The sequence below is a fragment of the Salminus brasiliensis genome, chromosome 2, assembly GCF_030463535.1.
Source record: "Salminus brasiliensis chromosome 2, fSalBra1.hap2, whole genome shotgun sequence".
Classification (NCBI taxonomy): Eukaryota; Metazoa; Chordata; class Actinopteri; order Characiformes; family Bryconidae; genus Salminus; species Salminus brasiliensis.
In genome coordinates, this window is record NC_132879.1 from 26972555 (window position 1) to 26987317 (window position 14763).

The window sequence follows — 14763 nt, forward strand, 5'->3', positions numbered from 1 at the left end:
TGTGCAAGGCTTCATAATCACACATTTGTTTTTAATATGTTTCTAATTTATTCACACGAAAATACATCACATTTGGTGTGTAAGGGCTTTAAGGCTGCCATTAACGAACTACATGGGAAAATATGTGAACCTATCACTTATATTTACGGCATTTAGCTGACGCTCTTATCCAGAGCGACTTACAAGGTTACTCATATTACAGAGGTGGGCCAATGTAGTGTTAGGAGTCTTACCCAAGGACTCTTATTGGTGTAGCACAGCATAGTCACCCAGACTGGGAATCAAACCCCAGTCTCCCACATGGTGTGGTAGCTCAGTGGCAGGTAGTGGTGTTATCTGTTGCGCCACACCAACCACTTATTTATATGAACATTCATGAACCCAACTTTGTTGGATTCATTCCAGTCCTCTGTTTGTTGCTTAGTAACAAGTGACTTGTAATGCATTTTGGTCCACATTCAGTTCAAGTAGTGAGCTACACCACTCACTAGAAATTACAAGTGCATTGTGGGAGATTGTAGTGCCCTCGAAAGCACGCTCGAATTCTACTCTATGACTGGGACATGTACTCAATAGTGCCCTAAAATGTAAATAAGGATCCATATCGGTCACAGCCCATGAGTATCCTACAGTGGTATAAAAAACCTGGCAGCGTCCCATCGCTACTCTGGATCCCATATCCATGTAGTCTACTCTAAAGGCTCTCAATGGGTCATAAAGACATACCTGGTTAAAACTAATGTCATAGCACAACAGCAGTCAGTGGAGTCAACACAGCTAATGTTCTGCACTTATACATTCTTCAACAGCAGAACACTCTATGAATCAAGGCCATAATGCAGGGGAGTCACACTTTAAAGAGCCAGGAAGCTGCTGACAATTCTGACTTTGTCTCTTGTCACTGATAATATTCTTTCTCTCTCTATCTGCTTCCATCTCTATCCCTCTCCCCTCCCTTCCTCCCCATCTCTCTCTGACGATCTGTAATAATCATTATTTGCCAACGTAACAGCCTGGGTAGAGCAGCGTTCAGCAAATACACACTGATGCACCTCTGCAGGCAGAAAACATTGTGAACAGAGGCCTCTGCACTCTACAGATCCTTAGTGTCAGGAGATGCAGGATGACAGAAATATCTGAGCCCGTTTTCAGAGCTGACGAATGTAAGGGGGAGCTATGTAGGGCGCTGCGTGTGTAGAGTGTGTGTGTCTGTGTGTGTGTGTTTGTTTCGGTACTCACGGTCAAGAGGGACCTCCAGTGCCGTGACCACGTTGCCCAAGAAAAGCACCAGCAGCAGCCTCCAGCAGTCTCTCAGCCTGTCCATCATCAGCGTGAGTGACCAATAGGCCTCCTTCAGACACAGCTTAGTCCCGCCTCTCTCCTCAATCAGGACAGCAGCTTGCCCAAAAACATCCACCACTGCAGAGAGAGAGAGAGAGAGAGAGAGAGAGAGAGAATAGAGGAAGAGAGAGAGGGCGAGAGAGAATGTCACCAACTACAACAGTGGAAAGGGAGTTAGGATTGGGGACAGAAAAGAAAAGAAGCAGGAGAGATGTGGAGCAGGAAGAGGGGGAGGGAGAGATTGGGGATAGAGGGAAAACAGTCAAAGAATGGAGCGCATAAAAATGCGGCACAGTGAAAAGGACAAGCAGATTGACAGCAGCAACTCTACAGCATGAGAACACCTCTCATCCATTCACTGCTATATAAATAGCACAGAGATTGATGCAAATAACTTTACATTTGCATTCTGATTTACATTTTTTCATTTGGCGGAATACTTTTATCCAGACTGATTTAAAGTAAGGCAAAGTAAAGCAAGTACATCCCTGCACACAGCTGCGACAAGAGGCAATGTCGTACAACAAATGTTAAGTGACCACGTTTGTTAGAGGAAAGAGAGGAACCTCCAGTGCAAAGCAAAAAGAAGCCAAATGGAGGGAGAAGCCAAGATCCGCAGTAATTATTAATCATACAATGTTTTTTTTTGCCAGACAGATTTCTGATTGCCTGACAGAATCCGATCACAGAAAACACATTCAGTTTTCACTTGTATTAAAGATCCATCTTTGACCACTTACGAATGCAGTTTGAGTGATCTGATCAGAATCCGATCACAGTGTGTGTTTACACCTGGCTTTTCTTGCGTAAAAGGGAAATCTGAACGTGATCCGATAATTCAGGCTAATTCAGGAGCAGATCCTGAACAGGGTACCAGTCCACTGCAGGGCACCACACACAGTCACACTTAGGGACAACTGAGCATGGTCTATTCATCTACCATGTGAGTTTTTGGGAGGTGGGAGAAAACGGATGAAACCCATGTGAACATGGGGAACCCCCCCCCCAACACACACACACAAACACTCCTTACAGACAGAAACCAGAGCAAGGATTGGATCCACAACCCCAGGCCACTTGTAGCTCATTGAAAAAATAAGAGAAATTCTGCTGATTCTAACCATTCAGTTAAAGTTTCTACTGTAAATGCAGTCTTAGATCCGTTGACACAAAATGTACAAATGGTTTTTTGAGCGATACCCTACAAGAACCACTTTTGGTACCCTAATGAATCCTTTCTATAAAGAGATCTGTGAGTGTGACAAATCTTTATACTGGTAATGTACAGTTAAAAGTAATGCTTCTGTGGCCTGGCTTAAAAAAACATTTGCAGCACCTGTATTTTTAAAAGTAAATTTAATATAAACAAATTGCATTAGCATACTTTGTAATTAAATCCTAAATTATATTTGAATGCTAACTACAAAAATATAAAGGTAATAACACTCAACAAGGGTTAATATGGTGGAAAACAATCTGACAGTATGAACTGAAATACAGAGAAATCAAATACTGCACAATGCATGCCTTAATGTTGTTTATGAAAATATATATAGCAATAAGAAAGCATATGAGAGAAGCAGGATGAAACTATCCCATTTCAGAAAGTCATTCAGAAAAGAGACATATGACTAATGGCTCATAATGTTCTTCATACCGCATTGGTACACACTCCAGGAGTTCATTTAACCATGACAATTACCACAGTGCTGCGCTATCGATCTCTTCACATGAGTGAAATACTTTACAGACTCTGACTGACTAGCAAAACATCATTCTACAGGAATTCACATCACTTCTAACTAAATATTTTACAGCAATCAATCTCACATTAGCACTGGACATCAGTAAAAAAAAAAACATGACTCAGAGCCTTATTAACTCTCTGCCTTCCATTTATCCCTGCCGACAACTGGAAACGCAGGTTATTTTACTCCCCCGCTCAATTCGATTACATTGGGGACTCAATTTACTGCCTCTGAATTGAGCAGTTGCAGAAACCAGACAAATTGCAGCATTTAAACTCTGCAGAACTTGTTTAAGGCATAAAGTGACCAGGTCATTTGAGACTGTATGACATTTCAGTTTATGTTTTATGCTAATACTCAACTGTGAATGAGTTATCAGCTACAGCTGGCTCTAACTCTCTGGATATACAGTCCTCATGTACGTGCTCTTTTTGAAGTTTCATGCCAGCTGTTAACATCACCTCAACAAGCTCTTGTGGGCCCCCAATATACATGTACAAATCATGTCTCATGGATTATGTTCCATTAACCAATAAATGGCAAATATATTTCCAGTATTTCTCCCAATAGGTATAAACTGTGAGGTTTAGGTACCGTTTACATAAGCAGTACTCTCACCAGTCATACCAGTTTGTTCTGTCCACACCACTTTACCAAAACTATCCATCCAATGGCATCTCACTCTGTTGAGTCAGAGAAAGTTAAAGAGTGAAAACTAACTAGCAAGCTACAGCTAACCCAACTGTGCATCGGTTCCAGCATTCCATATACCCTGGATGCACCAGTCTATCCAACAGTAAAGTAAATCTTCTTCTCCAAATAAAAGCTGGATAATACAGTGTGATGAACAACCCCACCTACGTATATATAGAGGAGCCCAAATCTTCCAGCTGTGCTCCATCTGTTCAGTTCAGGTGCATAGAAGGCTGGTAGTCTTGCACATAGACATGTCATTCAAGTGTGATCATTAGAGTACAAGAACCACTTCCAGACAGCTGTCAGATTAATTTTGTAGTTTGTAGCTGTTTATTTACTGGTTAAACTTTACTAAGTGTTTAATAAAACATTCTATTTTAGTATAGTAATAATATTTATAATATTCTACATTGCATTCACTGAAAACAGAGTTGCTTGACTTACAAAAAACTTAGAACAAACTGAATGCAAGAATGTTGTCGTCAGATTTTCATAAACGTTTTTCCAAAAACTTGTGAAAGTGAAAGTAGGGGTGGTCAATGTGACGACAGTTTATCATTATGTTAATAACACTGACCAACTGCACGCTTCATTACAAGCAGTGTAATTGGTCCTGTTTCACTGGATGGATTAACTATATTTAGTATGAACAGTTTTTGTAATGTCTTTAAATATCATGATATAACATTTTTTACCATATCGCCCAGCCTTAAATGAAAGTACATGTCAAGTATTGAAATCTATTATTTGATCCAGATCACATGATGATACTGTACATTTACAGTGTTTTACAAATGAGAAGTCTCTCAGTAGATAACTATGCACTGTTCAAAGTCACACCATGCAGATATAGACTGAAAGAGTGAATGTACGTCATTGATGTTACATGATAGACTGGAATTACCTTGTGTCTGGTTACCATGGATTCCGAGGCCCATTTTCCCCCTGGAAACACTTTGCTCTTCAAAGTCAAATGGAACTTAGAATGCAGCTGCCAATCAAATATCTGCTTCTAAAGAGGCTTTATTGTTGCCGGGCAGCGTGAACGCTCCATTATGCTGTTAACCAACCAAAGGCGAGATCAACCTTCACATGCAGACTTGCTGACCTGACACTGCCACTGCCACTTCTGAATGTCTGAAGTATTCAATATGTACAAAATGGGAAGAGAGAGGGGTGTTGGGAAGAGTGGAGGAGTGTTTTATGCCTATGTGTGTGTGGTTGGAGCTAGCAGTAGTGGAGGAAATACGTTCACAGCACTCAAGGCTCTTTGGCATTAGCTACTGTTCCAGTTAGTGCCCTTCAGCAGGCTTGTGATATTTCTTTTACCTTATCTTGACAGTAAGAGCTCCTTCCAGTTGCTCCTTCCAGTTGCAGTTAATGGTCTGGGGTAAGAATGATTCTGTGTACTTTCTTAATGCATTATATTGTTCCAATTCCCTATAATCATATGGAAGTTCATAAAAACAGTTTTTACTCAGAGCTGCCCTTCCACATACTCTATTAAATGATTAGCATATCCCAGCAAAGGAGTGCTAAAAGGCTGCGTGCCGCTGCATGGTTCATTATGATATCAGATTAGCTTCATTTATATGATAATTGCAGTCATATTGCTGCCCACGATCGTAACATTGATAAGACGATCCTTTGCTGCAGGCCCAGCCGAAGTGAGCGCAGGCATTTGCACTGCAAGTGGGATGTGTGCGGCTCTGACAGCCTCGCCGATCTCCTTGAGCTGAGTTTGTTCCCACAATTCATCAACTTACAAATTTCCAGTGACACGTTCATTACTCAGCAAAGCACAGAGGCACAGAATGCAATCTTAACATTATTTCAGGAGGCAATTAAGCTGCCACAGAACAGGCCCTTCCCTGAAAACAGTATCAACACATCACCCCAGCCACCAAGACAAAACAATACAGGGGCTAATTCAATTTGCATCATGCTAATATGAAGACATCTGCATAAAGCAACATGACTTCCAATGAGCAGAGGAGTTTCTAGCAGATGTGCTGTACAAATACAGTTTTATTGACTGTGGTTTTAGCCTGATTCCACGGACTGACTAGGGCTCCCTATGTCTTGCTAACATTATTAACATATCAGAAACACATCTTAACCCCATACCGAGAGAGACAGGCCATTACTACAAACTGCGGCAGACCAGCCGAATTTCATTTGCCCTTTCATGCTATGTGATTCTATTGTATCCCGTGGTATAATAGCAAATGATGGCTGGTCTTAATATGCAGGGCCTGCTAGGACAACAGGCAAGAGCCCTGGCTTGCTCATCTCTTGCTCGCTTATCACTGTAGGGCATCATAAATTTGCAGTGGTGGGTTTTGGTTCGCTGAGTCCTCAGGGAGTTCATGTATTTGATGGTGCTGGCTAATTTAGCTCTAACCCTGAGAGCTAACCGGGCTGTGGCTGGGATGGGGGGGGGCCCTCCTGGGATCTAAGTATCATTCGCCTCAGGCACTGAATCACACATGAGCATGCCCAATCACACAGCTTTCGCAAGCAGTTTGACTCCTGTAAAAAAAAAAAACAGGCATCATCTCAAAGTTGAGACATCCTTATCAGTTTTGTGCCTTTCTTATCTTGTATGAGTACAAATGCACAGAGTCAAGATCAGTGTTCTGTCCAGGACGAAGTGATGATTGATTTCCTTTAGATCTGAGTAATGGTAGTAACTGCTTACTACATTTTAAGTTAATCCAACTCAAAAACATAAGCAAATGAGCTGCAGGTGAAATTGCTTAAATACAATTGTTAGAAATCCCCCAAAAACATGGTTGGGGTGGTAGATGGCTGTTTCCTATTGTATTCCTATGGAGGGCTGTGGTGTTGCCCACCAGGATGTAAACATATTAGCTCCTGTCTCTTGAGAAGCAGGCAGTAAGGCTGTTGTGCCACTCTAGATCTATACTTATGTGTACATTTCTGTGTCCAATTCAGAACACAAAGGTCTATTTACTCAGAACTGTGTTTTTACGTAGTGTAATTTCACTGCACTAAAGAGGCCCAGTGGTCTAACTGCTTGCTGATCGAGTGTGAGGAGATCACAAGTTCAAATCTTAGCAAGGGCTCAGAGCTCCACTGTCAAAAGCCTTTCAGTCTGAGCATGTCAAATGATTGTCTAAGTTCTAACCTATAGATGGGAATAAAAGGTAAAGCAGTTGAGGTGGAAGAACAGATACTAGACATCTCACACAATATTGAAGCAATTTCAGCTGCAGCTCATTTATTATTGTTTTTAAGGCTTAACTCAATATGTTAATAATACGTTGAGTTGCACTGTAGCCAGACTTAACATTTTTTTATAGTGTAAGGGTCATGTAGCTCATATTGTTGGCTCTAGCTTTAAAATGCTAATTGCCATCTAATATAAATGAATGAACTGATTTATTATAGGGTAGCGAAATAGGCACATATATATTCAACACCAAATCCAATATTTCATTAGAGAGATGAGTTCATGAGCTGAGTGAAGAGCAGGCCTGCCCTGCAATGAGTCTGTTTGGCCAGCACTGATGTGCTGCCATCTAATTCCAGCATATATTATATAAAGGTCAAAGGTTTCTGTCGAGCTCACAATATGCTGATAAATCAGTTTTATCAGACTTGTCATGTATGTCAGGAGGTCAGAGGAGGAGAGATGGAGGCTGATTACTTTCTGAGATTATTTGGAAAAAGTAATCATACATGTTTCATCTTGCAGACTGTAAACTGAAAACAGGTACGTTTTAGCATTCTATCAGAAGTCTATTCTAGTGGTCCTCAAGCCTGGTCCTGCATCTCTTGTCCTGCACTTTTCCTGCTCTCCTTGCTCCAACAGACCATTAATTGCATCCTGTTTTGTGTGTAAAAAAATATATTATCCCGTTTAAAAAGCACACTTACCCAACATTCTCCAATGTCTGGGGTGTTTTACTTGTGTGTGACTGCTTGTATACTACTCAAGAATGTTCTCCTCCATTCACAATGTTCCTCCATTCAACACTACAAAAATGTTTCATAAAATGGATTTAACAGACTGGTCCAGTTCTAAAATACTGGTTTCCATTCACACAGTTCTGCAAGGTTCTCCTTATTCACACTGTTCTACAATGCTCTTCTTGATGAATACTGTTCTAGACTGTTTCCCAAGTCAAACAGTTCTAGAAAGTTTGTCTCCATTCCCATAGTTCTGCAAGGTTATCCCCATCCATACTGTTCCTGAATGCTCATCTCCATCCACTGTTCTAGAACAATCTTCTTCAGTTCGAACAGTTCTAGATTGTTTGTCCCTATTCCCACAGTTCTGCAGTGTTCTCCTCATTCATACTGTTCTAGAATGCTCTTCTCCATCCACACTGTTCTAGAACACTCTTCTTCAGTCCGAACAGTTCTAAATTGTTTGTCCCTATTCCCACAGTTCTGCAGTGTTCTCCTCATTCATACTGTTCTAGAATGCTCTTCTCCATCCACACTGTTCTAGAACACTCTTCTTCAGTTCGAACAGTTCTAGATTGTTTGTCCCTATTCCCACAGTTCTGCAGTGTTCTCCCCATCCATACTGTTCTTGAACGCTCTTCTCCATCCACACTGTTCTAGAACACTCTTCTTCAGTTCGAACAGTTCTAGATTGTTTGTCCCTATTCCCACAGTTCTGCAGTGTTCTCCCCATCCATACTGTTCTTGAACGCTCTTCTCCATCCACACTGTTCTAGAACACTCTTCTTCAGTTCGAACAGTTCTAGATTGTTTGTCCCTATTCCCACAGTTCTGCAGTGTTCTCCTCATTCATACTGTTCTAGATTGCTCTTCTCCATCCACACTGTTCTAGAACACTCTTCTTCAGTTCGAACAGTTCTAGATTGTTTGTCCCTATTCCCACAGTTCTGCAGTGTTCTCCTCATTCATACTGTTCTAGAATGCTCTTCTCCATCCACACTGTTCTAGAACACTCTTCTTCAGTTCGAACAGTTCTAGATTGTTTGTCCCTATTCCCACAGTTCTGCAGTGTTCTCCCCATCCATATTGTTCTTGAACGCTCTTCTCCATCTAAAGAGAGAAAGCTCTCACTGAAATGTCTTCTAAAACTAAGCCTCGATTGTCCGTGTGTTCCACCTTCAGTCTCGTCTGAGTGCTCTGACCTTGTTAGCCTGCTTCATTGATTATAAGTATGGATTGGCATTGTTGGCTCGTCTGCTGGATTTATGAACCTGTCTGCCTGTGATGTGATGATGCCTTGAGGAAAAGCTCCAATAAAGTACGCACTCGCACAGACATCAAAATGCCCCAGGCTCACTTCTGTTCCACTGAAAGGTTCTTTAAGCTCATCAAAGAATTCTAAGCACACTGTGTGTGTTCTCCCTAAAGTGAAACTAAAGTCTCCTTTTAACAACATAAACACTCTTTGAACCTCAAGTGGGCTGAGGTAACACACAGGAGACACACATCAGTATCAGCATCAGATATCAGTTGATGACAATTGACAATGCGAGCAAGCGACAGTCTCGCAAGGCTGGTTAAGCTTTGCCTGCACAGGATTCTTTAATGCTAAACAGACTCATTAAAATGCGCAACCACCTCTGTTGCATGCAAATGCACTACAGGATACTGTGGGTAGGAGTGTGTGTGTGTGTCAGGTCAGCGTACCGTACAGTTGGAAGTCATCAGTCATCAGTTTTTTAACATCTAATCGGAATTCTAATGAACATTCATGTTTTCTGCATATATTTGAGGGAATCAATATATTAGTGCTGTTCACAAATAATTCTCATGGATTTTACATTGCTTATTAAATGAAGACATTCAGGCATATAGAGCCGCATCAAATAAACAGTGACACTTTATTTTAAGTGCTACTTTGAAATGGAATTGGAATGAATCCCTTAAAAGACTTGCACTAGTAATTAAAGCACTAGTGAATAAAGAACTGGATACATCAGATGTGCTCCTCATCCAAGGTATTCAGGTGCTTTCCCTTTATTTGGAGTATCCCAGATCATGTCTGTAGATATTAAAACTGATCATGTATAATACACACCACCTCAACATCCTCAAGAAGCTGGTGGCACCAGGCTGTACCTGGGTCCAGGTAAGAGTTGGATTTTTGGGAAAACATCTATAACAAGATTATAACATCTATAACACTGACTAAAGGCAAGAAATACCTGGAGGTAATGATGGGAGGGTGGGGCTACATACTAACACTAGTGAACAGATTAAACAAGGGGCAAAAACTAAGATAACAGAAGCACATGTGTAGACATACTATACTGGGCTAAGAACAGCAAGGTTACTTCCAGGGTATTAAAAAGCTTTCTCCTGCTTTTGTTGGATTAACTGTCTCTACTGTCCAGAGAATTCTTTAAACTAAGAGGATTTGATTGCATTCAGTGACAAGGCCGTTAGCAAGGTCAGGATGTTGGATGGTCACCACCCCACCTCATCCCCAATTCCCCAATCCATCCTAAAAGCACTGAATGGAGCACCAACATCTCAGAGAACAGTTCCACTGCTCCACCTTAATGCTGGGGGGTCTCTATACCCCTCTAAAAAATATCTGACATTAGCCATGGTGCCAAAAGGTTCATTTTTAACTGCTTCACAAAGTGTTCTATTGACAACATTCAGGGAATAGCTGTGTTTGTGCATTTGCACATCTGTGTCGGCAAGGAGTGCAACTTAAAGTAGCTGAATGCATCCATTAGAAGGGGTGTCCCCAGACACCTTAATTAAGTATTATTATCAGCTACTTTCTAGCTACTGTTTAATATTTTCAGCTTTTTATTTATTATTCCATTTGTACTCTTGGATTTAACTCTTTATATTTTACTTGTTTTACAGTATATCTCATCTTTTCCATTTCTCAATACATATTTTATGTTTTGGCTCGGCTACACTGTAGGTTGATTGATTGATTGGCTGTTTGATACTGCAGATTTATCAATATCAACAAAGATCTCTAGTATTTCTGCACTGATATTTAGTGACTTGTTCAATATCATAACTAGCAGGTACATCTGATGTGGAAAATAAGCTCACATTAAAGCAACTGCTAAGCTGTCAATCAACACTTGCTCACTTCTTCTACAGCTCCCTGTATATATCATTATAATATTTATATATAATATTTAAGACTGAGTTTCGGCTGTTTATTTAAGTTTGCCTGACAGTGACAGGAAAACACTATTTAACTAAAACTATTTGACCAAACAACATTTTTGCAGCACATGATATTGTATATTAGCAACAAGGAAAACGTTCCGGATTTATTAGCTGTATATACTAGCCCTGACTTCCTCATATTCTACAATCTCTCCGCAGCCAAGATGCCTCCAGTTACCCCGCTACAATGACAAATGTTGAATAAAATCCAACAAAACGCCAGTTAAAATACTACATACTTGAAAACCTGACTTTCAAAGACCTGCATATATCTCCCATCCTCTTTAAAATGTAGCATGCATAAGTACCTTTTAAATTATGTAATATCTTCATGGTGAATCATATTTAATGAAGGATTTTGAGCACAGTAGTTTGAAGATTATAATAGCGCAATACTCTATTCCTAGGATACCAGCTGCACAAAAGCATCCCGACAAATGAGGCCCAAGCATACGTTTCCCATAAGCCTCTCATTAGATTTTATAATTGCAGAGGGGGTATGCAAATAACTCTGATGGTTAACATATGAATTGGAGTCCTGTAGTTCATGGAATGCAGGATTAAAACAAGCTGGCCCCCTTTTCACGCACACAACAAACAATCATATCATACAAATGACCAAAACAATGATCACGGTTTGGTGTCATTTGGTCGCTAAAATTGAGGCAGAAGTAGCTTCTCAAGTCCAGCACTGTCACCTGAGTTAAGTGGGAGGGTATAATACAGCACAGTTCATACCATTAATGTAATTTAGCACATCATACGGTTTATGACCAGTGTTATATATGCTATTTTTACAGTCCTGCATCTTTTTTAAACACAGTGCCACATGGCCCACTAAACATATGATGGCAAAGATTGGAGAGAATCCAAAAGAATGGTCTGAAAAGTGAGTGTTGTGAGCCAATTTAGCTTGACATACACAGAACAATTATTCAGTGTTTATAAAATTCTTTCTCACATGGAGTTCATTCAGTGCTCTGCTCCTTCTCAAGCCCATTGATATTCTCCCAGCTCTCTCTCACCCTCTATTCACAATCAGAAACAAAACAAACCAAAACACCTTCTCTCAGATCCCAGTGTGCTAACATGCTAATGGCTGGAACTGTTTTAAAGGGAGCCTTGTTAGCATTCATAACAAAGCAGTGCTGCTGTATCAGGACTGTGATACAGCTCTACACTAATCCCTAACCCGATAAAGCGCGCAAGTGCAAGACAAATCGCTTATCACAGCATCGGAGCAGCGCTTCGTACACGCAGCGTGACTTTAAATTCGCATTACCCTACTTTCCCACAGATCACAATCTAGCAAGTGTTTTCAGGACTGGGTATATTCCTCATGTTTGGCAGTTGACAACTGACTGCTCTAAACCTACTGGGTCGGAGCATTGATTAAAACTGGCCTTGGACTAAACTGTAAAGCCAGTAGTGATTTACCAGTGAAAACCTTTTTTAGTCTAGTCTAATCTTGCTTAATTATGATACATTTTGGTAATCATTTTGGTCCTGTATCTGTAATATATAAGGTTTAACAGTACAAAAAGGGTTCACACCACAATTTGGACCTCACTGTTCGGTACAAGCATTCAAGGAGACTTTATTGTCATTAGCATCGCATGTGGTACATGGGGTGGAACGAAACTGAGATATCAAGGTCCCAGTTACACCCAAAAAGCAATAATTACATAAATAAAATGATAATAATACTTTTAGTACTACTACTACTACTACTACTAATAATAATAATAATAATAATAATAAATATAAAATATAAGGGGGAGTGGTAGACATAAATTGGAAAGCAGAGAAATTAAAAAGTAGCAGCAATCTAATCACAAAATGAGAAAAAGTAGCATAATAAAGTGTGCAAGGGTGGGTAAAGTGTCTCAGTATCCTCAAAAGTGTCAGTTCGTGTGTTTGGCTGGGTGGAGTTTAAGAGTATGATACAACAGGAAAAAAGCAGCGACTGCCCCACAATGCCAGCACTCCATCCTCGTCAGATCCACCATTATTTCACCAGTTAAAAAAGTACAGAATATGGGTACAAACAGAACAGTGAGTGATAACCAAATGAGAACACAGAAAGAGATTAAGAGGGCCGGAGGGAGCCGAAAAAAATACTGTCACTGTAGCAATCTTCATAAATCCACTACAGTACCCACAATGCCATGCAAACCCAAACTTTACTGGCTAATGGCTTACAGCTTAAGGTTTGTGTTTGTGAAACCCGGTTCTGCGTTATGTTCCTCAATCTTTGTTTACTGCACGGACACTTTTGTCCATTGCTTACAGCAATATTGAACTATGTACTATTCTCCATTCAACTGCATGCAACAAAATGTGACATCCATACCATCAACTGTTTCTTCATATTGATTGTATTATGAAACTACAGTTAACAACTATCATGTAAACAGTGTGTATATTAATACAATGCAGTACAAATACTGTTTCAATGTGCCTTTTATATTAGGACAACAGGCTAGACTATTAATACACCATGCTGCAGTGGGTGGACAGAAATGCTGCCTACCAATCTTGTACCACCTGACCTTTAAAGCAGCACTTCAAAGACAGGATTACAGGTCCCCGATCAGTTTAGAAGTCATTAAAATGAGATCAAGGGCAGGCCGGCATTCTAGAGAGAAAGTAGAGCGCTGAAATTGACCCTAGAGGCTCCCTGTACTCTCTCACAGAGAAAAACATTACCACACGAGTCAATGGCACCACGGTGTCCTTACAGAGTCGCTATGGCTGTATGAGTGACACAGTCTCGCACACATCCAGAAGTCTATGAGTGAGCATGCAGCAGTGAGTTAATGCAAGTCTATTCATATGGAGATCATAGGGCTCTTCATTTGCATATGTAAATAAATGGACCTAAAACAGTTCAATGAGATGGGTGCAGAACTTGGACTCTGCTCAACAATTTCACACACAAACAACCACACACATATGCAAATACACACTTGTAGGATCAAATCATTATGGATTAGTTCAAAGACATAGGGCCGCTCTCGTTCCCTCTCTCTCTTTCACACACACACACATACATTTGCATGAAAGCAACTGGACACATCGTATTTGACAACAAAGCTGGTTTTCACAAAGCTGATATTAAGCATTAGACAACAGCTACTGATGATAAGCCAGTCAATGCCCGGTGACCTCTTCACCATTATACTGTCCATGGCTTAATCAGAAATGCATTATGTTGATCTTTTATTTAAATAAAGCCACAGAAAACCAAAACTAATGTGCTTTTTAGTGTCTTTCCTATGGCAGTCAGCAAACAAATCACTCCATAGTGGGACTGTAACACAGAAACCACCTGAAAACTTCAACACTAGTTATGGCTGATGAGTATTTCACATAATCTAATCCTAAATCTGCATGTTTACTACATGCTACGGCTTGCAGTTCAGCAATTATATTGAAAACAAAGCAAAAGAATGCAATATGTTTACGAATAAGGAACAGAGGCCTGGACCTGCTGGTTACACCCAATGGCGCCACTATGATCAGGCCTACCTACTTTGAACACTTGCCCAACAGGCACTCAAAATGACTGCTCAGATCTACTTTCAATATTACATTCTTATGAATAAATAAAACAAAAACAAATGAAAGCTCACTTGCTAAATAGACAATATGCCATTTAGGCTGTATAGCAATTCCACTGTCAACAAGTAAAACTGTACAGGGTTTGCTAAGCATCTTTACTTTCTGAGCCATCAATTCACTCCAAATTCAGATAACACCCAGTGTAGCTTTGAGGAGGTAGGGGACGAGGGTTCACACCCTCCCAGGTACTGCTGGG

At 40.4% G+C, this 14763-nt stretch overlaps 1 protein-coding gene across 16 annotated transcripts in view; it reads right to left on the minus strand.

Moving 5' to 3' along the window:
- The window catches only part of LOC140549000 (neuronal cell adhesion molecule-like), a 104152-nt gene that overhangs the window by 31820 nt on the left and 57569 nt on the right, over positions 1-14763 (minus strand). For 15 of the 16 annotated variants that reach the window (XM_072672195.1, XM_072672202.1, XM_072672196.1 and 12 more), the window contains exon 3: positions 1240-1419. In XM_072672195.1, the coding sequence (XP_072528296.1) occupies positions 1240-1327 (88 nt within the window). In that variant the 5' untranslated portion in view covers positions 1328-1419. Of the gene's footprint in view, positions 1-1239; positions 1496-14763 lie in introns of all 16 variants that reach the window. The other variant, XM_072672201.1, reaches the window with a different exon arrangement.